The sequence below is a fragment of the Peromyscus californicus genome, unplaced genomic scaffold, assembly GCF_007827085.1.
Source record: "Peromyscus californicus insignis strain IS unplaced genomic scaffold, ASM782708v3 Scaffold_13__1_contigs__length_99412109, whole genome shotgun sequence".
Classification (NCBI taxonomy): Eukaryota; Metazoa; Chordata; class Mammalia; order Rodentia; family Cricetidae; genus Peromyscus; species Peromyscus californicus.
In genome coordinates, this window is record NW_026294424.1 from 5472138 (window position 1) to 5498564 (window position 26427).

The following is a 26427-nucleotide window of genomic DNA, read 5'->3' on the forward strand; positions in this document are numbered from 1 at the left end:
GCAATGCCGTAACCTGACCTGTGACCTGGGTCCTGGATCCCCTTTAAGTTTCCCTCTGGAGGGCACAAGCCTAGGGCACAGAGTGTGGCTTTTAGAGTTCTTGGAAAAGAGGAAAATCCTAGATGGGACATTCCTGTCTGTCACAGTGGTGCTGTGTGTGACAAGCTGATTCTTGCTATGGGGCTCAGACATTCCTGAGTCAGAGGTCACATCTGTGACCTCACAGACACAAAGCAAGGATACTTTTATCATCGTGTCTGCTTCCCTTGCCTCCTGGTGCAGACTGTATGTGGGCAAAGGCATCCCCATCAGACTGCACCCCTGCCCTACAGCCAGAGCACCAAATGGCCCAGAAGACCCTGCATGATGGAAGCCTGCCACGTGCTGGCCCCCAGGGGACAAAAGAAAAGCTCCACAATTTAAGTCCAAGCAACAATTACTGACACAATAGCTGTACAAGGGAAGCGGAAGGGTAAGCTCCCCGTGTTGATGTCACAACCTAGAGGCGTTGTCCAGAGTGGGGACCTGTATCCCCAGTACCCTGGAGGCTCAATCTTGCCCCTTGTGGGCCCACAGCTCACCATATTCAGCCCGGAGGTGGTCAGGGATTCGAGGTTCATAACCCTCCTTCTCTGGGACGTCCACGAAGTCCTGATCCTCATCCTCGCTGTCCTCCAGGGCTCCTGTCTGTGGAAACATCCCCAAGTACAAATGAGGTCATCAGCTCTATACAACAGCAGCTGTCCATGGACTGTGTACAAGTGTTGCTGCACATAGGGCCGTCTCTCTAATTTCAACATTAACTGTGGATGGTCTTCAGTGACAATGTCTCTAAGGCTGTTCTTATTCTTAAACCACAGTGCCTTTGCTAAGCTCCCACCTGGAGCCATTCCCTACCCACCGCCAACTCTCTTGTGCCGGGTGCAGTGTGCATCACCAAGTACTTTGCACACCTGGCACCCCCCTCCCCCAATAAGCAGCAACAGGGCCTGAAGTAATGCTGCTGCCATCCCACCTACAGCGCTGCCATGCCCAAGCAAGCCACCAGGGTCACAGGTCATAGCATTCACTATGCCTCAGACCCACTGCTCCTCCAACCTTACTGCAGAAGCATCCTCTGATGAAGCTCCTCCTGCCCTACCTCCCACTGACCTCATATTCTTCCAGAGCCTTCCACACTCAGGATAGGATGCCAGAAACCCAACCTTCCTCCACTGGCCACCTGTCACACTAGGGGGCCAGGCTCAGCTCACCAGGGCAAAGGAGGTCCATGCCCCTAGGGATGTGGTACCCCTCAGACTGGGTGGCCCCTTGAGCTGTGATGCCCTTGGATTTGGGTGCTCCCAAGTTTCAATGCCCTTTGCAGCTTCCAAAGCTCCAGAGCAATTGACTGGGCATGGTGCTGCACAACTTGAATCTGAGTGCTCTTCTGTGGATGAATGAAGGGGAATGTATATAAGGGTGAGATACAGAGAGGATTCAATTACAGCAACAATCCATAGAGCTCTAGTTGACCAGCAGGAGCTCTGTACTGAGTATCCATCAATGTCTGAGAGTGGACTGTGCTGTCAGGAGGCAGAGGCAGGTGGATCTTTGTGAGTTAGAGGAGGCCAACCTGACATATGTAGCAAGTTCCTAGACAGCTTCATAATAGCTATAATAGAGACTGTTTCAAAACAAAACAAAAAAATCAACCAACCAACCAACCAACCAACAAAAGCTCCAGGGCAGAGTTGAAACAAGGAAGGCCCCTGTCAAGTCAATGCCAACTAGTGGGACCCTTATAGGGTTATAAGACAAACTTTGAAAAACTTTTTTAAAACCACTTCCAACAGTAACACTTTGAATTCACAGATGTTACTCATGGTCCGAACTATTTCCTGAAGGGAAAAGGGACATCTAAAGAGTAGCTTTTATTTTCAGGTCAGGAGCCACTGTGCATCGCAAGCCAAGCCAAGCCAAGCCAATGATAGCCACCATGGAGGAGGGATCTACCGTGCATCACCTACTCACGCCCTAGCTCAGCATGCTGCCCGCCCAGGTAGAGGCAGGCTCCATGGCGGGGCTGCTGGAGCCATCAGCAGCCACATCTGGCTGTGCCTGCTGGCCCGGTGCCCCAGCCTGGGAGACTGCTGCCCGAGAGAGCATAATCAGATGCAAATGCACTTTGTTTTGGTGCAGCCCACAGTCGTGCATCTGGGAAGCACAGGAGACATTAATCATCGGAAACTGTAATTTTTGTTATCAGTCTAACACTGATCAAAAGGGAAGCCTGTCTCCACCGCTGACCTGTGAAACGTCCCAATTATACTCTTTGGAAATGACAGGGGCACTTAACTCCCGAGCTGAGCAAATGACGACGATCAATCACGTTTGAATAACAATGAGCCACGGACCTGAAAATTATTTTTGTATAGAATCTACCCAGGAATTTATGAAAGGTGGAAAGCAGCCCAAGGTTTTAGGGCATTACGGGCTCAGCTAGTGCAGTGCGTATCAAACACTAAACAGAATTTATGTGTTTTAATTTTCTAAAAGGTAGATGTGGGCTGGGTGCTACAATGCATAACATATAGTGCCAGGTTTTAAATATGGGGGTCATTTTCATAAAATATTATGCTTATTGCTCACACCCTTGAATTTTGCTGGGGACTTTTTATCAAAATTTCATTCCCTAAAAATATTCAACTGCTTAGGTAACTATTAGAATTCTATCTTCTTCCTCCCCAACTAAATTGTTGATTTTTGAGATTAAATTTGAAGCACTGGTTTCTTCCCTGTTCTTAAATTAGCACTGATAAGGCCTCTGACTGTCTGCTCTTCCACCACATGTCTGCCGTGAAAAAGACCCAGGCTTCCTCTGGGGCCACAGAGGCCACAGATCTGCCAGCCACTCCTATACTTTACTCTGCAACTCTTCAGAGATGGAGTCCTTAAACTGCAATAACTAGAATTTAGAGATGCCACTGTTAATATTTAAGTGAAGTTGGGTTTTTTGTTTGTTTTTTTTTTTTTTTTTTTTTTTCGAGACAGGGTTTCTCTGTGTAGCTAGCTTTGTGCCTTTCCTGGAACTCACTCTGTAGACCAGGCTGGCCTCGAACTCACAGAGATCCGCCTGGCTCTGCCTCCCGAGTGCTGGGATTAAAGGCATGCGCCACTACCGCCCGGCTTCACTTAAGTGAAGTTTTAATTCACACTTGGTAAATATCGATATTGCAAATCCTTGGTGCGGAAGTTACCAAGGACAGCAGCTGACAGATGAGCCATACCTGAGGGATGGGAAATTACTCTGATGTGGAAAAGCTCTGAGCTCTAGCTGTTGGGACACTCCTGTGACCTGCTCAGGAGTCTGACCAGGAATATTATGGTTACAAGGGGCAGTCCCCTGGAAAGGTAACATAGCCCAGAGGAGAGAAGTCCTTCTTCATGGGATGGTCTTGAACCTCAGTTGGCCAGCCTCCACTCACTATTTCAGAATCTAAATAATCAAGAGGTCATGACCACTGTGGTGGTAACCTGCCTTTAAGGTCACAGGGGAGGTCAGACAGAAGCCAGCATCCAGAGGAGTCCACTAAAAGTAGCTGGATGCCAAGGGTCCTGATAAAAAGGCATCAGGACTGGCAATATCTTCATAATGAGGCCAGACTTTTGAAATGTTCTTAAGAACAATTTACTTTTATTCCACGAGGGCCAAGTTTTCTCCTGTGACAAAACAAACTTCGTGAAACCAGGGGGTTGGGGTGGGGGTGGGGGATGATGACCAACCCTTAATGAGATCTGCACATGGGAGCCACACACCAGCTGGGCATCTCACTCATACTTTCTCTGACAAGTGAAATCCTTGGGTGCCTTTGAGGCTTAGGGTGGGTGGTCAGAAACTCTTCTAGCCAATCAGGTGACTTCTCCCAAGCTGGCCCCTGGTGGGAGCTACAGACCCCTACAGAGGGCCAACTCATCCACCCGCAAGACAGACACAAGCTTTTACCCACTACTATTGTCGTGGTAGGGGTACTGCTGGTTTTATACAAATTGATTCTCACCCACAGTTAAAAGGATTTAGAAAAATGAGTCGTCATGATCATAATTAAACAAGCAATAAAACGGCTAAAATATACAATGCAATCAGTTTACAGAAGTGGGGTGGTGAGTGCTAATTATTTGCAAAGGAATGGGAAGAGCATCTCAACATCCAGAAAGCCATGGCCACCAAGCCCACAGCCTAGAGATACAGCTGGGACCATTAAATAAATTTTGTACGATCTAATTAACTTGGTGCGCAATCTCAATTACTTTTCACCCAAGAAATCACTTTTGTTCAGTTTTATGTGTGTCTATTTCCCTTTTAAAAAAAAAATGATGTAAGGCCTCGTCAGACAAGTGAGTTCCAAACTGCATTTGTCTTTCAGTGGCTTGATGGCTATGCATTTAAAAACCCATTCTATCTTATAAACTAAAAATTAAACGTGCTCAGCTGTGATGGCCGTCATTGCATCTGCTATTTATATGCTAATGCCCTCCCTGGAAGGCCGTGCAAATTGCCCGGCCAGGCCAATATCTCATGTGCATCTCTGCTGCCAGGGACGCACCTTCAGAGGACAGAGGGCGTAGTGGTGCTGACCACGTGATAACACAGAACAGGCACCTGGTGGCCACTGAGTCAAACCTGCCCAGGTGCAGGCAGGGCACCTGAGCATATGCTCAGGTCCAAATATTATGCTGGAGCAAAACTTTGTTTTCTGGAATGACCGTTTCTATAAAGGCCACGTTCACAAAAGAGATCTCACAGTAGCATTGCAGGACACAGGGACGGGCATTCTTCCTCCTCTCTCCCCTGATTCGAATCACTGAGGAACAGTCCACAGAAACCTGCCCTTGAGAATCCAGTATGAGCAACAGCCCCAGTGCCAGAGAGCTTCCCGGCACTGGCACTCAAGAGCGGAGTCTATCCTGCTACAAAGTATGAGGCAAGAAGCCTTCGTCACATGTGCCTAGAAGTCCATTTCCAGAGCAAGGCTAAGACTAGAAATCTCTGCTGGATCCAAAAAGTTAGCCAGATGGGTAAGGGAGTCACATGCTGTCAACTAAACTGAGGCCTGGTAGCCTAGATGGACAGAGGCCAGGTACTCTGGGTTTATAGTGCTCCTAATGGGTATACTCAAACCAGCTTGCTCTGGGAACCCATAGATACATGCTCCCAATGACAAGGTTGTGTGAGAGGTGCAGAGGCAGGGAGAGTTATCATGAATGAGGTTATGTGAACTCCACACATTAACATCCAATGAAGTGTGAAATCACTAATCATTCTTCCCAGGAGTGTGCAGAGAAAGCCAACCATGCAGGGGAGAAGTGTGTCCTCACAACAGACACTTGCCAGGACTGGAACAGGGCCCTCCCTGTGCCTTGGCTGCCATCTCAGGTGAGAGCACGTGGCCAGCCTCTGGGCACATGAGGCCATGCTATGCTGTGTGGCCTGTCCCAAAGGTGCTGGTACCACATTCATCAGGCAGCCTTTCCACTCGGCATCTGGGACTTTAGGAGGGGCCAAGACTATTACAAGTTCCTCTGTACTGCTTTCTCCTCTGTAAAATGGAGGAAATAATCCGAGGGAGTACTCCTGGAGCTAAAGTGATAACATATGAGAAGGTGTTGAGAGCTAGCTCATTCTGGGAAGACAAATGATTGGGCTGGACACTGGAGCCAGGGAAAACCAAGACCAGATCCATGCAGCAGGGCGAGGGAGGGTACAGGCTGGTGGAGAGGCTGCTGAGCTGTTTTCTTCTATCCTCGTGAGCTGACCTCATAAGAACTTATGCTCAAACCCCTCCCCACTCTCTGCTGTTGAGTGCGTGCTTGGCCTTCAGTGTGATGGAGGGAGCATAGCATTGAGAAGGCTGTTTACGGGCCCTGCTGCTGCACAAGGTCCCGCAAGGCTGATTTAGTTTCCCTGCTTTCCCCGGGTGTGCCTGACGGTTCAACATTTCATTCCCTGGGTTTTCTGCCTCTGTCCTTTTCACCTACAAAAGCAAATCCTGCACAGCCCAGGGAGCTTTCTTAACACTCAGCAGGAGAGGAGCTGGGCCTGGGTGAGCTCCCAATATCGCACCCATGGGCCTGGTAATGAGGCTGATCTGGAAGGCGAGCTGGCCAGCACCCAACACAGAAAGCGAGCAAAGCTGCACAGCATGAACCAAACAGATTGATTTCCATTGCTGTGAGAGGGCGAAGATGAGCCCATGGTTCCATCAAGGTGGTTGCCGCACGGCCCATAAGACTGCTGTGCACAAAGACACATTTATAACCACAGGAACAGGTAGACCAGCAGTCAGGAAGGGCAGACCAGCTGCTGACAAGTCAGACATACTGATGTCTGCAATCACCGCTCTGACCACCAGCTGGTGGGAACTTGTGTTTTCTTAATTACATAATACAAACTAACCATGATCAGAGCTACATAATGAAAAGGCAGGCAATTTAAAAGTTTTCAAAGGATTTTTATCAGTTTAAATAATGAGGCCGCCATGGATTATTACAGCTCTTCTGTAACAGAGCAGGTAGAAACTAACTCTACCAAATGGCCCTCCACATTGATCGGGTCAAGATTTATCCCCAGCCTGCCTCCAAACTGAGCTGGTGTGCACACTCTGTAAAGCAAACGCTTAGACATGTTTAAACTGGTTTAAGTATTTTTGAAGACAGACCATCTATGTCAGAAGGAAAGCAATACTGTGCAGAAACCAATGACAACATTCAAATGGGACCTGGGGCTGGACTACACAGATGCCTGGGGGAAAAGGCGATAACCAGCACAGCCTGCTGCATCAACCCAACCTTCCAAAGACAGCCCGGACCCGTCCAAAGTCTGGGCTGCTGTTTATGACTGGTAGCATTGGATTTGTTTCAATCTGACACATTTGTTAGAAGTTCTGAAATGTTTAAATCATGCATTATTGAATTAGTGTTCCCTGCTCAGCCTGTTCTACACGAGGAGTTAACGATGCCAATCCCGTGCTAAATGGGGAAACACTAGGAAATGATTTAAACCCTCCGTAAATTTTATTTGGAAATTAGTGAACACCTCATCATGATTTCTAATTAAAACAGCTCTAATTAACATAGACATTCATTAGCCCTCTCCCTGCCCCTCCCCCACAAGACACTGTGGTGCAGCAGCAGCCTTGCAAGGAGCTGCCCACCAGCTGCAGGAAGGGCGGGCGATGTGTAGATAGGCAGTCGCTGTATCTATTCTGGGAAGCAGTGCTCACCTGAGCCTGGGCGCTGCCACTCACAGTCCGGGAGCCGCCAATCACTTCATCTACAAGCAGCGCCTCACTCGCTCTCCAGCTGCGGCAAGCAAAATCTCCAAGGACTTCAGAGCAGTGCCTTTCGTTAAAATCAGTTTGTAGAGACAGGTCTAGGAAGTGTCCATTCAACTGACAGCGGAGCCCAGCAATCTCTGCCTTCCCACTGAAGGTAGGGCATTATCAGTCCAAGGGCTACCACCTCACTGGGCCCAGGCAGCCCTACATACCCACAGATGGCCTGGGTTAGTGTTGCTGACCTGTGTGACCAGAGGAGCCAGAGAGAAGACCCCCAAAACACCCTGAAGGGCCTGTCTTCACAGCAGATCCTATAGGCACAAGTGGAAGTAAGTAGCTGGGCTTCAGCTGTGAGGGTTACCATCCACCTGCTGAGACGCACATGTACTAATGTGGGTAAGATCAGGCTAGTAGCCACTGTGTGCAACAAGGGATAGTGGAAACAGTACGGGCTCTGGGCATCACATCAACCCAAGACTGCCCACCATGTACCACAGGGAGACTGTGCCCACAGTGTCTAAGTGCTGGGTCTCAGACTCCCATGTCTGTGTCCCGTGGGAGTTAGGAAATGGCCAGTGAAACTGCCCTCGGCCCTGGGAGCCAAAGTACTGACATAGCCATGTCCTGACCATCTACTATGGACCAAATACCACCTTACACCGCAGGCAGATCCAACAGCAGGAAGCTAGGACTGGAGCTGTTGAGGACAGTTAGCAGGAGTCAGGGCGAGCCATTCAGTCTTTTTGGTGTAGTACTAGGGACTGCACCTATGCCTCAAACACACTAGGCAGCACTCCACCACTAAGCGAGATCCCCGGGCCTTCTTTCCATTTTGAAGTTGCCTAGGCAGCCCTAGAAATCACTCTGCAGCCCAGGCTGGTTTTGAAGTAATGATCTTCCTGCCTCAGCCTTTCAAGTAATTGGGATCACAGGCTTGTACCACCAGTGCGTGGCCATTACCATACAGGTAACAGAGCCATGGGTACAAGTCACTTAGGAAAAACAGAGCTTCTTAGCTGGGCTCTGGGGGTACAAGCCACTTAGGAAAAACGGAGCTTCTTAGCTGGGCTCTGGGGATGGAAGTTGCATACCCAGAGCTGGCTGGACTAAATGCAGAGTCCTGACCTGGAAGGCTGCATGTGCTTCCCACCCACAAAGGTATCATGAGTGGCCTGTAGGCCAGAAGACGACTGTCCAGGTCTCCTCCAGCAGCCAGCCGCTCAGCAGTTAGGAAAAACGGAGCTAAGAGACAAGGCTAAGGCAACCATGCCCAACAACACCTCGCTTTGTCTCTCTGACAATGCTTTAGGCCAAGGAGGTCAGCCAGGCTGCTAAGACCCTCAAGGCTTGGAGTCCTGCCAGCCCAGCACTGCTGTTGGTCCCAGTTAGGTAGTGCAAGCTGGTAATACCTAGGCCTTACAAAACCCTTCTGTGCTACCCAAGAGCATTCAAAGCTCTGTGGCCACTCCCTGGAACACCAGCTACCCAAGGATGTCCCTGCACTGCCAAGGCCCATCAGCAAGGTGACTGACTGTCCACATAATGTAGGAAGTGGCTTGGCTGAGATCTTCAGGGAGGAACTGACACAGCAAACAGTGAGGTGGCCTTCCACTTCATAGGCTCAGTCTTGGCTCAGCCTGATGCACTGATGACTTTGGACACTGAATGGAGAGATAAAACAAATTCTTCCTGACTGCTACAGTGAGGGCTGGAGTAGTCACTTTCCACACGGCTAGAGAAATGTTCTCCACTGTAGACACACATTGCTCAAAATTCATAAATCTGACTTAGTTAAGGGACACAACAAAATGCAACTCTCCTAAGATGTTAACTGCACATACCAAACACTGCCAGACAAACTCAACTGCAGCACTGTACTTCCATCGTTGCCATAAACACATTGGTTGGCCGACTGAAGGAGAAGCAAGGTCGCCCTCTGCTGGCCCACATCACACACACCCTCTGCAAAGCTGGGACCAGCAGGCAGCTGCAAAGTCAGGAGCTCCCTCCTGCCTCATCTGGCTCCAGCACTTCCCGTACTGCACTTTCAATGTTCCTACCAGCTGCCACAGAGTGGTCAACAGGGTCTCTAAATGCTGACATGGGCTACTCTTGGTTTTAGGTTGGAGCAGTGGACGGCTTCAAATGTGACTTTTCCCCCAGTAAAAGACAGCGTTGTTTCCACCTCAAAGCTAGCTTTGTCAGATAAGCAAGATATCTGACAGGTGACCCTATGAAAGGGTCATGACCCACAGGTTGAGAACAACTGCTCTAAGGCTATGTTCACGGACTGGGCTCAGGGTCCAGTTTTACGACCTCCATGGGGAGGTGGCAGCTCTGATGTCTGTTTTCTGTTTGGGAACCAGCTGAGAGGAGCCTGTGAGATGTCTCAGCTGGGAAAGACACTTGCCAAGGACTTGGGTCTTGTCTCTGGACCTACATGGTACAAGGAGAGAACTGATTCCCACAAATAAATGTAAAAAGTTTTAATTAAAACCAGCTGAGAGAAACATAGGATGATGACTGTCAGCTGGAAGCTGTGAGAAGAAGCAGGTGACAGAGAAAGTCTGGACTGTGACAGTTTTGTGTCTTTCAACCAAAATCTCAAGATCCAGCTACCCTAAGGGCGGCCATCTTCCCCAGCTCTATGGTCATTTGTACAGAACCGCAGGTCCGTGCAGCCCTCAGGCACAGGATTTCCATTCCCACTCTAAGGGATCACCTCCTCCAGGCACAGCAATATACTGTCTTCCAGCCAGGTCCAGTGCACCTGGCATGGAGGCCTCTGTGGCTCCTCGGTCACTATAGGACTGAATCCTTGCCCACTACCAGGCACCCAGAACACATGCCCCACACCTCTCTCTGGCTCTGTCTGAGATTCCCATCTCTCCAGCCCCTTCCAGGTGACCCACATACCCCTGCTCTATCTCAACACCAGATCCTCACTCAGGGAGATACAGTACTTTGTCAGTCCCCCGCCAATCAAAAAATACCCTGTTTTTCCTCACAAACAACCTGGCTTATCCAAGTTTGAGGCCACACAGTCCAACAGACAGGTGGCCTTTAGGTCTCCACCTCAAAGGGCACAGTCCCCATGTTCACCTGACTGCACCAGAGCATTCTGTAGGTTTTATTGTCTGACCTGCCCAGAGACAAGATTCCCTATTTGTTAGCAACTCCACAGAAGTCCTCACCTACTTACCACTAAGCTAGGGCACAGCCTGCTTCTTTGGGCTTTCAGGAGGTGCCCTCGACACATGAGTTTTAGTACTTTGGAAGTATCCTTAGCTATAACACAGATGAACAGACCCCAAAAGCAAAAATGCAGCCACCATGAAGTGACTTCACAGAAGACCTGCTGAGGGACAGCCCAAACTCCAAGCCAAGAGGAACAGGTGGGTCCTCTCTCAGGAGAGACTGATCTGGGACTCCCACCACGAGATCATAGTAAGAAAAAACTCAGAATCTTCTGAAGCTGGTGATGTCTGCCTGCTCAAATAACCTGAGACCTCTCAGCCTCAGATCATGAACTCACCCTGCTCCTCTGCCCTTTCTCAGGCTGGATGTTCAGTTCCTCATATTTCTTCAGAGCAAGTTCCAATTCCATTTTCAGGTCAATGGCCTGTTTTAAGTGTCCACTGTAGATTCCTGCACGGGTAAACCGCTGTAAAAACAAAGGATGACTCACAAAGGTCCCAGACAGTCCCCAGAGAGCCTGGTCTGGCCAGGAGGCCCATGGCCTAGCCCCTCCTTATAGGAAGAGACAAAATTCTAGGGAAAGAGGGAATGCTCCTCCCCACCCAGGTCAGTGTTGTCGCCTCCCACATCCTTGCTCTGCCTGGTCTTTGAGCCCACGTTCACTGCTGAAGGCCAGGTACTGAGCCTCACCTGGACCCAGGAGCACACAGTTGGCAGAAACTTGTTCTGAATGAGTTTGAGTGAGTCTCGAGCAGCATGGAGGACAGCCAGGTTGTCCTCATTCTCTTGCACCTTCAGACCATCTAAAACAAGGAAAGTAAGTCACAGAGGGACGCCAAGAGCCAGGCGGTGGTGGCGCATGCCTTTAATCCCAGCACTCGGGAGGCAGAGCCAGGCGGATCTCTGTGAGGTTTGAGGCCAGCCTGGTCTACAAAGCGAGTTCCAGGAAAGGAACAAAGTTACACAGAGGAACCCTGTCTCGAAAAACCAAAAAAAAAAAAAAAAAAAAAAAAAAAAGAGGGATGCCAAGGCTGGCCGTGTAGCAGAGACCATTAAGCCCATTGAAATGTGACTCTAACAGGTCCCAGACACTGGTCAACCCTGAGAGAAAAACATACTGTCTTGGAAAAAAATCTGGGACAATATCAACCATTCTGGCTCCGAGCTGAGGCTGCCCCTCTTACAGTTCCACTGTCTCAGCCACGGCTTCCCACCCAGAGGGCTGGGCCGCTCAGAACCACTTTCTCTTGCCTCTTCTCTCGGGACCGTCTCCAGCTCTTGGTCCCAGGGTCTCAGTGACCCCTGCCGTTCTGCCTGTTCTTGACAGGCTCTTCATTTCCTTCACAACACCTGCTAGGCAGGACCCCCAGGAAGGACCTCACTAGCACCTCTATGCTTACAAGGTAAGGTGCAGTACATCAGAGATATTAACTTGAAGCTGTGGCTCCTGAAGAGCACCAGTCCCTCCAACAGTGTCCCACTGGTGAACACATAGCACCTGGGAGGACACCTGGTCCAACAAAGTTGACCGATGGACAAGTAAGCACCTTTGTTCCCACAAGGCTGGAATGCCAGGGCCAAGCACAACTCTGCCACATCCCTGTCATTGTAAACACAGCAAGAAATCATGCTTTGATCACATTTTCTTCCCAGGAAGGTGCCCCTGGTGGACTTTCAGGTAGATGCCCATACAGCTGCCAGGGACTCTGTACCCCTGCTCATAACCTCATTAGTATGGACTATAATGGCAGAGAATCCCATGTAGCTGGTTCATGGTGATGGAGGTCTGGCATGGTGGCAGAAATCCAGAGCAGAGTTACACAGGAAAGACTAACCAGATGGAGGTTCCTCTACCCCTCACAGCCCAACCCAAGGTACTGTTGTCCCCAAGTCTAAATTCCACCATAGGACAACCTAGTGCCAGTGAAGGAGCTATAAACCTGGCTAGGCCAGGGCAGTGCATGGAGGCACCGCCCAGCCCCAGCAGCCAGTTACCTGAGGGGAGTTCCACGTCCAGTGTGTACTTGTGGGATCCCAGCCCATGGCTCCTCAGGAACTCCTCTGGGTCACTGTGCTCATCCTCATCCCTGGAGGGGTCTTCCTCAGCTGTTTGGGCTAGTGTCTTCAGACTGACAACAGATCCTACATGGTATGCGGAGGCAACCAGGTCCTTGCTACAGCATGGCTGCTCTTCATTCTGGGATCCCGGGAGACCAGACTCACAAGAAGTTGCAAAGTCTGGGCTCAAGGTGCAAGGAACATGGCCCTCTGTTATGCCAGATGCCTCAGCAAAGAATTTATCCTCTGGGTATGGGCCCAAGTCCAAGGGCACCAGCAGCTTAAAGCAGTTCTCCACTTCCGTCAGGCAGGATCGGATTTCATCAGACATTTCTGCAGACATTGAAATACCTGCTTATTCCGTCATCTTGAGCCAAAGAGCGACAGATGGGCAAGACTGCTCCCCAAGGCACCAAAGGGAAGGCCATGATGCCTCCAAGGAAAGCCAAAGCCCTGGCACATAAATCATAACATTTCCAACTATTCAATGAACTATCTAGCGCAACAGCTCAGTCTTTGGAGTGCATCTCTAATCATGGTTGTGTGGCAGCTCACAGGAGCCTATGTGACCCCTACCACGGGCCAACCTTCCACTTAGAATGGTGGTGCCAGAGAGGCCACCCTTCCTGTCAGGGCAGGACATGCCATCACCACTACACACTTTACAGGGTGCCCCCTCCTGGAGCCCTCTAAGCCATCCACAGCACAGCTGTCTGCCTGCAGCCTTTCCCAAGGCCTGGGCTTTCAAGGCCCATACCCAGGACAAGTGTACGTGGGGAGCTCTGGACACAGAAAGAACCTAAAACCAGCATCCCAGAACAGAGAGCACTGCCCCGTCTCACAAGGGCTGGCTCCAGGAAGGATGAGGACCTGGGGAAGGCAACTAGCAAGAACAGATGTTGGACATAAGAATGGGCAAGAAGGCCTCTGGCTAGTGACCAAGTGTAGACTCCTTCCTGGATTCAAGCCTATGTCCAGCCTCTCTGTTCAGAGAGTCTTAAGCCGAGTAGTTCCAGGAAGACCAAATCACCAGGAGACACATGATCCACAGGCAGCCTGTGAAGGCTCAAGCCCATCCTGAACCATTCTGTCTTGCACACCTGCCTGTGTGGCCACAGCTAGACTGAAGAACAACTAGGGAATAAGCACAAGGAGCTACAGGGGACAGTTTCAAGGGCTAAGCCTAGGAACTCACCTTCCATCTCCCTCTTAGCCCGCTCAGCACTTTCTCTGTGGATTCTATCCAGGTGTTTCTGCTTCTCCTCTTCACGCTTCCTTTCTGCCACAGTCCTAGCATCAACATCCCGAAAATCCACCTGAGAAATTGAAAAGGAAGTTTAGGATTGCCTCCAACAAACCCAAACCCCAAGTAAAAAGAGACCCATTGCCATCAACACAAGGTCAGGATCTTGATGGTTCTTAGTCTACAGCATTTCAAACCAGACTGCCTCATCCTGCCGCATCTTCCACAGCCAGCAGCAAGTGCAACACTGTTAGGAGGCAGCATGCTCCTCTAACTGCAGGCCAGGGGTTGTCAGCAGGACCCAGAGGGTACACACCACCCAGGAGCGAACTCCAGAGAGTAGAGTAGAGGCACATACAGGAACCACAACCATGCAGGAAGGCTTGTGCTGCTGACAGGGCCATGACAGAATCTGCACGGTGACAGGAGGGCTGGAGACATACGGAACCTGGTGCCTCACTAAGTACAGCACCAGTGAGAGCCCATGGCCAGAACTAAGCAGGGTATTAGCAAGAGTAGAGTATGACCCAGTAGAGTATGCCCATCCTAGAGCAGAGGGCATCAAGGAGTATGATTCTATAGGATCGGCTCCACCCTCAGGCAGGTGTCAGGTGCAGTTTTCTTCCCCGAGGCTCTTCTACCCTTCAGGGAGCATCCTCCACTCTACCGCATGCTGACCCAGCTGCCTTGCCTACCCAGGTCTGTACACCCTGCCAAACACTCAATGAGAAGAGCTCTTTCACTAATTGGCTAGTCAGTCTCACCCACCCCAGGGAAGCAGACTGTCCTGTCCAAGATCCACTTACCTTTTTGGTGTGCTTTAGGAAGTGGTAGCCCAAGGCTAGCTTCTTATAGGCCTCCCCGAACTTCTCATTCCAACCTTCCACAGCCTGCATGGCTGCCTGCTTTAGCCTCTGGGCTGCCTCCCGTGGGGGTGGCAGGGGATTGTCATTATCTGTGCCCAGAGTGAGCTCTAGGAATTCCTGGAAGTCAGAAACGAGCAGCACTCTGAACTGGTGAGACCTGGTGAAGAGCGCATCCACGATCTGGAAGGCTGAGAGGCGGATCTCAGCATGGTCCTGGGTCAGCTGTGTCTTCAGCAGGTGGTAGGCATGGCTCAGCTGCTCCTCGGAAGACCTAGGAGCACAAGCCAGCCTAACCAAATGCTCACTCATGAAGGACAAAGAAGCATCACTCTTTGTGTAGGGACACTACATTTACAAGTGGCAGGGACTGTGCTTAGCATCCAATCTTTAGTCTTCCCTTCTAAAGCTGAGTGGACAGACCTGTGTCTAAGCACCAAATGTGGCCCGCTCCCGTCCTGTTTCAGTACTGCCCATGAGCCAAGAACATCTTCCACATTTTCCAATGGCTAACGCAGCTGTTGATGTGGCACAGTGATAAAGCACCTGACTAGCATGACCTACAGCACTGCCAAGATAAATACCATGGTTGAAACACATAAAAGGATACCTTTTTGACATACGAACATTAAGAATCAAATGTCATGGGCTGGAGAGATGGCTCAGTGGTTCAGACCCCTAGCTGCTTTTCTAGAGGACCTGGGTTTGATTCTTAGCACTCACATGAAGGCTCACAACCATCCCTAACTCTGCTTCTAGGAGGTTCTGCATACACTTAAGGCCTCTCTGGGCAGCAGGCATAAACATGGTGCACAAATATACATGCAGGCAAAACACTCATACACATAAAATAATTTAAAAAAAAAAAATGCTGCCGGGCGGTGGTGGCGCACGCCTTTAATCCCAGCACTCAGGAGGCAGAGCCAGGTGAATCTCTGTGAGTTCGAGGCCAGCCTGGGCTACCAAGTGAGTTCCAGGGAAGGCACAAAGCTACATAGAGAAACCCTGTCTCGAAAAACCAAAAAAAAAAAAAAAATGCTAATGAGTTTTGTTGAAACACAGCTACCCCTGGATGGTCCCCAGCTGCTTTCACAGTTGACATCCACAGTGTATGCAGATCCTTCACAGTGTAACTGTTAAGACAGGAAAACAGGGCAGAGGGTGAGGTTCAGAAGGCCTTGTGCAAAGCCTTAAAAGATTAGATGAAAAAACAAGTTGGCAAAGAAGATCGTAATCCCCAGATAAGATCAACTAAACATGCTGGTGCCATTGGCACAGGAACAGAGGTACTCCAGAATGTCTGAGAGTAACCAAAGGTTCATGATAACACTAAAATACACAACCCTGGGTGGAAAGTTAAGATGTTAATGAGTCCTGTGATACATGAAGTTGTATATAGAACTATATATAACAGAACATACACAGAAAGCTTGTACTATGTAAATAAGCTTCCCTTGGAAGTATATCCATCCTTCCTTCCTCACTTCCTCCCTTCTTCCCTCTCTTCCATCCTAAAAAGATGCACTACTAGTGTATGTGTGTGTTAGTGCAGGTACACACATGCCAGGGCATGCTTGTGGAGGTCAGGAGTTGGTTCTCTCACTCCCAGAACCAATGCAGGTTATCAAGCTTGTAAGGTAAGTACTTTACCCACTGAGTCATCAGCATGCCAGCCGCTTGAATATGCCCCCCAGAAGATAATCTGGTTGGTCATGAGCGAAGGTTAGAAGTCAGCCCTTCATGAATCAAGGGATGCTGTAAAAGTCACACATCAGGGGCTGGGTGTGGTGTCGCATAGCTTAAATCCCAGCACTCCAGAGGCAGAGCCAGGGGGACCTCCATGAGTCTGAGGCCAGCCAAGGCTACACAGTACAACCCTGAATCAAAACGAAAAATTAAAAATAAGAGAAGTCACACACTACCGTGTCCTGTGGCAACTCTCTGGTAAGGACCAGTAACTTCAAAGGAGCCCGTTAAACCACACCCACACATCCCTGAGCAATCACTTTCTTCTGTCTCCTCTTTTCACTTGACGTGAGGCATAGGGGAGAGAGGGTGCTGGGTGGATGCTCAGAGACTCAGTTATGCAAGCATCTGTCCAGCTGGCTCTGGGCAGTGATAATGGTACAGAGGCTCCAGTCTGGGACGAATCTGGTCACTAGATCTGATGTATGCAGCTACGTCCTGGTGCTTTCCTGCACCAGGGAAGCCCTGCTTGCCTCTCTCCAGTCTTATCCTTCTGTTCAGACTCCTCACTAGCACTCTGGACCTCTAGATAGCTTCCCTGTGCCACCCATTTCCTACCCTCTTCTGCCTTGTCCTCCCTGCTCATTTACAGTAGACACTCCATCTCTAAGGCCACTGATTTAGCTTTCCAGATATTTTATATTCCCTTACTTATGAGGTCAAAGGCAAAGAGTAAGATTGCCTGTTTCCACTTTTAACCTGAATGACAATCTGGAAAAATACAGAGCCATCCATGTAGTAGAATATTATTTTAAGGTGTGCTACTACTGTTTATGCTGCGTTTGTTTAACCCTGTGAAGCTGTGTTACTGTGCCTGTCTAAAACACCTGATGGTCTAACAAAGAGCTGAATGGCCAATATCGAGGCAGGAGAAAGGATAAGCAGGACTGGTAGGCAGAAAGAATATACAGGAGAAATCTGGGAGGAGAAAAGAAGTAGCCAGAGAAGAGAGAGGACTCCAGGGGCCAGCACCCAGCTACACAGCCAGACGTGGAAAGAGAAGGTATACAAGAATAGAGAAAGATAAAAACCCTGAGTCCAAAGGTAGACGGGCTAATTTAAGAAAGGCTGGCAAGAAAAATGCCAAGGCCGGGCATTCACAATTAAGAATAAGTCTCTGTGTGTGATTTATTTGAGACCTGGGTGGCAGGCCCCTAAAATAGAGCAAAAAAAACAAACAACACATCCATTCAAGCAAACCTCTTCTCTGACTAACCTGGCTGCCTAGAAATTTTTTTTAATGATTTATTTAACTTTATTTTATGTGCATTTGTGTCAGATCCCCTGAAACTGGAGCTACAGACAGTTGTGAGCTGCCAGGTGGGTGCTGGGAATTGAACCCGGGTCCTCTGGAAGAGCAGCCAAGTGCTCTTAACCACTGCACCATTTCTTCAGTCCCTCCTTAGGACATTTTAGAGACTCTCAGGAGAAGCCTTTTTCCACCAAGGTAGAAAGAAATGTGCCTGTAGCGGAGACTTTCATTCCAGACCCAGGAAAGTTAATGTAGGATATGATCCCTGAAGAGACAGGACTAGCTGGCTTCAACTCTAGATGAGAATGAGAAACAGAAAAGCTGAGGCCAAAAAAGCAGTGTTTCTTTCTTTCTTTCTTTCTTTCTCTCTCTCTCTCTCTCTCTCTCTCTCTCTCTCTCTCTCTCTCTCTCTCTCTCTCTCTCTCTCTCTCTCTCTCTCTCTCTTTCTTCAGTTTTTCAAGACAGGGTTTCCTCTGTGTAGTTTTGGTGCCTGTCCTGGATCTCGCTCTCTAGACCAGGCTAGCCTTGAACTCACAGAGATCAGCCTGGCTCTGCCTCCCGAGTGCTGGGATTAAAGGTGTGTACCACCACCACCCAGATAAAGCAGTGTTTCTAACCCTCTGTAAGCCTCACTCAATTCACCTGGAACCCCTAGGGAGTGTGATGGACTGGGGGACATCCGAATCCTTCAAGTCTCTTGAGGATTCTACACACAAGTCAGAGGGAGGTATCTTCCAACTCCAGAGGCTGCTGCTTGTCTCTCCTCTCAAGATACATCCTCTGTTATCTTGGAGGCCCGGCAACAGTGCATCCTCAAGAACTGATATTATGTTTGATCCTAGGCTGTCAAAATGGCTTGGCAGGTGGATATGCTTGCTGGATATGTCTGGTAATCTGAGTTAGATCCCTGGAACCCACATAAAGGTGGAAGGAGAGAACCAACTCCACAAAGCTGTCCTCTGACCTCCACAAGTGTGCAGTGATACCTGCATGCACCTATTTGAATGTACATGTGCACTAATGTGTGCACACATATACAAATAATACATTTCAAAAATCAGATAAATATACTTGATCCTGAGAACCTAAAGAAAAAGAGGTTAATATTTGACTGTAACATCTTCTGGTCTCAATATAGGCTGGCTGGTGGGAGGTTTGGCCAAAGGATGGAAGGATCTATACTTGGTCCTCACTATTTGTACTCCTGACAAAAAGTAGAGGATCTAGGAAGAAGAGGAAGTATGCCAATAGATTATTTACTCAAACTCTCACTTCTGTCAGTTCTGAGTGAATAGCCTCCCAGGTTAGGAACCCACTAATTGGAATATAACACCCCCAGCAGGGACCCACAGATGTAGGTTGGTGATTGAAAACCTCCTTGCAGGGATAAAAAGTTAAGAAACCTGTTAACTACAAGAAAACCAGAAAAGTTGTTCCATGTCTTAGTTACTTTTCTGTTGCTGTGAGAAGATACCATGACCAGAAGAAAAAGTTTATTTTGGGCTTGGAGTTTCAGAGTATTAGAGTCCAAAACGGTGGAGTATCAGCTGAGAGCTCATATCTTAAACCACAAGCAGGAGGAGAGAGAGCTTGGGGATAGATAGCAGGAGGCTTTTGGAGCCTCAAAGCCAGCCTGGTGACACACCTCCTCGAACAATAAAAACTACTGAGGTGCCTCAGGAATTTTTTTTTCTTTCTTTTTTTTTTTTTTAGTTTTTTGAGACAGGGTTTCTCTGTGTAGCTTTGGAGCTGATCCTGGAACTCGCTCTGTAGACCAGGCTGACTTCAAACTCACAGAGATCCACCTACCTCTGCCTCCTGAGTGCTGGGATTAAAGGTGTGAGCCACCACTGCCTAGCACCTCAGGAAATTATTAATGTGGTTGGGAGATGTTAAATTTCTTTGCAATATGGGGTTTGTTCTCTGCAGGTCCAGATTATTGGGTTTGTTTGTTTTGGTCAACTTGACACAAGCTAAAGTTATGGGGGGGGGGGAACCTTAGTGGAGACAATGTCTCCATTAGGTTGCCTGTAGGCAAGTCTATGGGGACACCCCTGGGCAGGTGATCCTAGGCTGTATAAGAAAGCAGGCTGAGCAAGCCATAGGGAAGAAGCCAGTAAGCAGCACTCCTCCATGGCTTCTGCTTCAGCTCCTTTCTCCTTTCTTCAAGATCCTGCCCTGATTTCCCTCCATGGAATGTGACCCAAGAGTTTTAAGATGAAATAAACCCTTTCCCTGCAAATTGCCCCTGGCCACACTGTTTTTATGACAGCAACAGAAAAGTAACTAAACACAGCCTTAAGTAATAATTCAGAATCCCTTACTACATAAACTTGTGCACAACCAGGGTTGATGGGGATGCTCAAAGGCCAAAGGAGCTGTTGTTTTCAGCTCCAATCTCTGCGATTGCCCAAATCATGGTCAATAACAGGCATACCACTTGAGGCCCTCATCTAAAAGTTATGAACCTTCCTATATCCATAGATTACTTCTGCAGCTAGACTGTAACTTGTAGATATCCAGGGTACTTGTAAGCTATACCAGCCACAGCAATGCTCAGACAGGAACTCATTAAAGATATAAATACCTTCTGTTGTTTCTCACAGCTTCTCAGAGCAGACAGAGGCCTACCTCATCCAGACTAGAAGAACTCAAGTTATTTTTGATGTCCAGCAACTAATGAAAGAACTTAGTATCTAGAATAAAACCTGTTTTGAGTCTTCACTGTCTCAAGAATGCCTTAAAGTGGGGTTGGAGAGATGACTCAGTGGTTAAGAACACTTGTTGCTCTTGCAAAGGACCTGAGTTCAATTCCCAGAATGTATATAATGGCTCACAACTATCTGTAACCCCAGTTCCAGGGGATCCAACAAATACACACATGATGCACATACATGCATGTGAGCAAAGTATTCAAAGTAAATAAATAAAACAAAGTAAATAAATCTTTTTTAAATTATTAAGAATGCTGCCAGGCGGTGGTGGTGGTGCACACCTTTGATCCTAACATTCGGGAGGCAGAGGCAGGTGGATCTCTGTGAGTTTGAGGCCAGCCTGGTCTACAAAGTGACTTCCAGGACAGGCGCCAAAGCTACAGAGAAACTCTGGCTCGAAAAACAAAATGAAGCAACAACAACAAAAAATTAAGAATGCCTTAAAGACAATGGCATTTACACGGCAAACTATTTTTTAAAAAAAACTTAAAAATTCTCTTCGCCAGGCGGTGGTGGCGCACGCCTTTAATCCCAGCACTTGGGAGGCAGAGGCAGGCGGATCTCTGTGAGTTCGAGGCCAGCCTGGTCTCCAAAGCGAGTTCCAGGAAAGGCGCAAAGCTACACAGAGAAACCCTGTCTCGGAAAAACGGAAAAAAAAAAAAAAAAAACCAAAAAAATTCTCTTCAAACAAACAAAAAAGATGTCTTCTTAAATATAAAGGTAAGTCCTTTTTTCAAATCTATCAGTGGTAGTAACCTTATGTCATGTTCAGTTTTCTTCAGTACTCGTGAGGGTGTATGCAAGTGGGTGTCCATGTTCATATGTGTACAGGGGCATGTGTATGTACAGTTGTACATGTATGTGTGTATATGCATGAATGTGTGTACATGTGAAGGTCAGAGATCAACATCAGGTGTTGTTCCTCAGGAGTTGTCTACTTTCACTGGGATCTGGAATTCAGTGTTAGCCTACACTGGATGCCATCGAGAGCCAGTGATCCTCATGTCTCTGCCGTCCCAGCACTCTGCCATTACAATGTATGCCACACACCCAGCTTTCTGCATGTATTATGGGGATCAGACTCAGGTCCTCACGTTTATTCAGCAAGCACTTGGACAGCTAAGACATCTCTCCAGCCCTTTATTACCTTTTTTATTTTTATTCTGTTGGTATAAGATATATTCAGTGATTACAATCTCAGACTATTTTCCTTTTACTCTATTCTAACATTGGATTCCTTCTTCAAATTATTCTTTTGCATCTCAGATTCTCAATATATAACCATCAGTGTGGTTTCCTTTTCTTTTCCAAGCCTAAGGGACCTATCTCATTCCTAAACTCAAAAGTTAAGGTAAGGTTAGCTGTCCTACAAGGCTTGATGGCTCTCAAGATGTCAGCAACAGCCCAGGAGTGAGCTCACCTAATGCTCAAAGAGAAGTGCTGGTTTGGGGTCAACAGGGTAAGACAAGTCCAAATCTGTATTTGAAGTATACTGGGGAAAGCTGCATCAGTATGGCTCTCCTGGGCAAACACATGGTCATGGTTTTCCTGACTCCTGCCCTGTGGAGGCCTGTGTTGGTTAATTTTTTGTCAGCTTGACACAAGCTTGGGCATCCAGGAAGAGGGAACCTCAATTGAGAAAATGCCTCCAGTAGATTGAGCTAACGGCAAGTAATGTGGGAAGGCCCAATTCATTGTGGGTGATGTCACCCCTGGGCAGGAGGTCCTGAGTTATAAAGAAGCAAGCTGAGCTAGCTATGGAAGCAAGCCAGTAAGCAGCATTCTTCCACGGCTTCTGCTTATTTCCTGCCTCCAGGTTCCTGCCTTGAGTTCCTGTCCTGATGGACTATAAGATGTAAGATGAAATAAACAATTCCTCTCCAGGTTACTTTGGCCATGGTGTTTATCACAGTAACAGGAAGCCAATGAGGTCAAGGCCATTGGCTGTAGTTATCATGCTACTCTTGTTTGGACATTGAATTTTTAATTTCTTTGTTTTCTAAGTATTGTCACTTAAGACACAGCAATTTCAGACTCAACTGAAGAATCCAAATTCTCCTTCCCAGTCACTAAATAGTATTTTTGTGGTCCCTCTTACACATCCTGAGATATCATGGAAGTAGTTAGAGAAGCTAAATGATCATTCCTTTTACTTAAAAAATCACTGTTGTTTGACTCATGATGTGTGTGGGGGTATGCATTCCACAGCACATGTGTGGAGATAAAAGGACAACCCTATGGAGTTGGTCCTCTCCTCCTGCCTTCACATGGGTGGAAGGATTAAACTCAGGTTGCCAGGCTCACATAGGAAGCACCTTTACCATCCTAACAGCTACCAGGTTACCATTCTTCAGCTTCCTTGCTTCCCTAAATGATTCCTAAAACCATAGACCTCAGGTGGAAAGTGAGGTCCAAAAGGCCTTGTATAAAGCTTACATAATTAAAATGCACCCCCAGGGGGATTTATGATGCTAATGATGCATTGTATTAGTTACTTTTCTATTGCTGTGATAAGACACCACAATCAAGGAAACTTACAGAAGAAAGAGTTTACTGGGGCTTACGGTTTTAGAGGGTGAGTCCATGATCATCATGGTGGGAAGCATGGCAGCAGCAGGCAGGCATAGTGCTGGAGCAGTAGCTGAGAGCTCACATCTTGAGACAACATGAAGCAGAAAGAAAGCTAACTAGGAATGGAGCGGGCTTTTAAAACCTCAAAGTCCACCCCCAGTGACACACCTCCTCCAACAAGACCATACCTCCCAGTCCTTCGCAAACCATTCCACCAACTGGGGACCAAGCATTCAACCATATGAACCATTCTCATTCAAACTACCACAGACATGGAATGCATGACTAGTAAAGTAAAAAGACAACATATAGAGCAGGAAAAGCTCACAATAAGGTAACACAAGAGCCCAGCTCTTTGTATAGTAGGGATATTTGAGATGTTAAATTTTCTCCCTTCTCTAGCCAGCTTCCTCCCTTGGAAGGGTATTCATTCTTAACAAATTCTCTTCCTTTACTTGCTACTATCCACATTTCTCTGTTCAAGTCTTTGTTCTGAGACACAAAAACCTGGAACCCCTCCAGAAGTGTCCTCTGAACCTCAGTGTCAGCAGGACAGCTCCAGGTGCATAGCCCCAGCCTCTTCTACAGGAAATGGAGTGAAAGGTCCTCACAGTCCTCCAGGTGGCTCCTCTTCCCCTCTACAACACCCTGTGTAAATCAGAGCTCAGAGTTTTTCTGGGGTGTGCAGCAAAACCAGGTCTGGACTAGAGGGTTTATTGAATGTAAATACTCTTATCACTTCATAAAGAATCACTTAAGTTTTTTTCCTTTTGTGACCAAGGCAAATGAAGGAATTTTGCTTCCTCATCAAATATGACTGCCTTAAGTGGTAAGGCAGGGTGCTTTCTTTGGAGGGACTAATAAGGATGAGAATAACTACCTTAAAGACAGGGAGAACACTGAGGGCACATACCTCTGAACACAACCGAGCACTTGCTAAGTAGAGGCAGGAAGATCAGAAATTCACAGTCAGCCTTAGCTACACAGTAAGAGGTCAACCTGGGTTACTTAAGACTCTGTCTCAAATAAAACAAAAAAGAAAGAGAAAGTAGAGGTAGGGGTAGTTGTGGCACAGTTTACCTATCAAGCTTGAGGCTCGTGGGTTCATCCCTAGAGCGTGGGGGTGGGGGGGCACTCACTCAATCATGAATGCCTTACTCCAACAGTAAAAAAGATGCTCTACTTTTACTGACATAGTACGATTGCTTTATAACATACAGAAATGGTCAGAGGCACCAAGCTAGGAACCTGTGCTACATTCTGGACCAATGTACACTGAGATTACAGCCCTGAAACTCTTTTTTTTTTTTTTTTTTTTTCTGTTTTGGTTTTTTCGAGACAGGGTTTCTCTGTGGAGCTTTGGCCCCTTTCCTGGATCTCGCTCTATAGACCAGGCTGGCCTTGAACTTACAGAGATCCGCCCGTATCTGCCTCCCGAGTGCTGGGATTAAAGGCGTGTGCCACCACCGCCCGGCAGCCCCAGAACTCTTTTAGCGCTTTTTTCGAGACAAGGTTTCTCTGTGTAGCTTTACTCCTTTCCTAGGACTCACTCTGTAGCCCAGGCTGGCATGGAACTCAGAGATTTGCCTGGCGCTGCCTCCCTAATTAAAGGCGTGCGCCACCATCGCCGGCTCTTTTAGCGCTTCTTTAGTTTCTGACACAAGGTCTCATTATGTAGCCTACCCTGGCCTGGAACTCATGATCCCCCTGCCTCCACCTCCCAACAGGCAAGTGCTTTAATGCCCCAGTGATCGGGTAACTCCTTTCCAGAAGGCAGGAGGTGGCAGAGATATACAAGAGGGCAAAAGGGTTCAAATGGTGTGGGTGCTCAGTGGGCCAGTTATTATACACGCTTAACCTAAATACATACTTGCAAATTTTCTTCAGTTCCTTCATTTTCTGAGCATTCAGTTGGGATTCTCCTGAAGTTGTGAGCTCCTCTATCAACTGTGAAAGTTTCTGATCCATATCTAGAAACGAGGGACGCAGAGACGCAGGGTTAACATCCAGTACCTAACAGTCTTGGTTTTTTAAACAAAGCTTAATGGGGGACCTCCAAGTATTGGGGACTATGGCAAAGGCCCTAGTGTGTCTCTGTAGCCTCCCAGGCGAAGGAAGCTAGCTAGCTCATTATCACTGAAGACCATCAAGACCTTCGATGGTAATTAGCTAAGGTTCTGAAGATGACATTAACTCTGGCGGTCTACCGTCAGCTATATGGGAGGCGAGGCGAGCCGGTCCTGGCTCTTTAAGGGAAAATGTCACTAAATTATACTCAAACTGGCCTTCGCAAGCTGGCCGCACAGGATACTCGCTCTCTGCAAGCGATAGCCTCTGGACAACTGCAGGGGCGACCGATCCGTCGAGGATCTATCTGGACGGTCACGACCCTCAGTGCGCTGCACTCGGCTGCCTGACCCTCCGCCTCAGGAAACCCAGTACCAGCGTTCCGCGGCCGATGTGACACAGACCGCCGGATGAGGCAGCTCGCTTCGCCCACCCTTTCCGGTGGAGGGAGCTCCCTGTCACCGGGCCCCAGAGCACGGAGGGCATAAATTCGCGAAAGCCCGCGGCGCAGGAGCGGAAGTCATCGTGACGCGCGACGGGACCGCCCTCGTCTCGCCCCTTCCAGACGAGTCCCCGGCCAGTTTCCGTCATTTGCCGGGGTGGCCCCACAGCGCAGGCGCGAGGACGCAGCAACGCGGTGACGCAGATGCGTTTCTAGGGGGCGGGGTAGTTCTGGAACTACGCGCGAGAAAAAGGAGGCGGGAGGGCGCAGCAAGTTCTTAAAGGGGAGGTGTCTCTGGGGCAGCGATCGGAAACAGGCGCAGAAAGAGGTTTTGGTCTGGGCATCAGTTCCTTGGCCACCAGGAGGCTCGTGGCTTATGTACAGGCCCTGTACATCTGCTAAGAAAGCTCAGAAGGAAGTCTGGGCCAATCCGGTGGGGAGGGGTCGGCCAGCCCCCGCTGACCGGGTCAGCTGTCCACTCCCGAGGCCCGGCCATCCTAGGAGGCACAGATGCGAGGATGCTCCAGGGTAGTGGTGGTTGCACCGATTGGAAATTTTAAAGTGTCAGTTCTGTCTCAGCGTAGAATGATTTTAAAGGATACAGAGGCTCATGGCTAGAGCTGCTTGCTCCCTTCCCTACATGTCCCGGTCACTGGCTCTTGCAGATCACGCAGCTTCAGCCATTAGCCAGCTCTCAGTTGCACAGACCCCGGCCACTCACTTCATCCCTCTCTCAATTCGTTCTGCCTTTTGGAGTCAGCCTTTCCTCTGTTAGTTCCTGCTTCACCCAGGAAAGTAGCGGCCTTCCCTGTGTACCCTACCTTGAGCGGCTCTCCACCCACAGAGCCGACATTCAACACGTGCCCTGAATTTGGGCCAGTGACCAGAGTCAACTGGACTTTTCTTCTCACTTGTAGGAGGATTTGGCAACCCAACTTCAGAATATGTTCAGGATCT

General features: G+C 48.5%; 1 protein-coding gene across 3 annotated transcripts in view; it reads right to left on the bottom strand.

Annotated features, from left to right (window-relative positions):
- Uvssa (UV stimulated scaffold protein A) overlaps positions 1–25624 on the bottom strand; it is a 44960-nt gene extending 19336 nt beyond the window's left edge. Inside the window, exons 1-8 of one of the 3 annotated variants that reach the window (XR_008217665.1) lie at positions 25247–25624; positions 24832–24931; positions 14622–14952; positions 13768–13888; positions 12510–12905; positions 11205–11317; positions 10852–10980; positions 582–687 (exon numbers count right to left, since the gene is read on the bottom strand). Coding sequence is in view for 2 of the 3 variants with exons in the window: in XM_052736242.1 (XP_052592202.1) it covers positions 582–687; positions 10852–10980; positions 11205–11317; positions 12510–12905; positions 13768–13888; positions 14622–14952; positions 24832–24929 (1294 nt within the window). In the remaining variant the exon portion in view is untranslated. The remainder of the gene's footprint in view (positions 1–581; positions 688–10851; positions 10981–11204; positions 11318–12509; positions 12906–13767; positions 13889–14621; positions 14953–24831; positions 24932–25246) is intronic. The other 2 variants (XM_052736242.1, XM_052736241.1) reach the window with 2 other exon arrangements.
- Between the last annotated feature and the right edge of the window lie 803 nt (positions 25625–26427).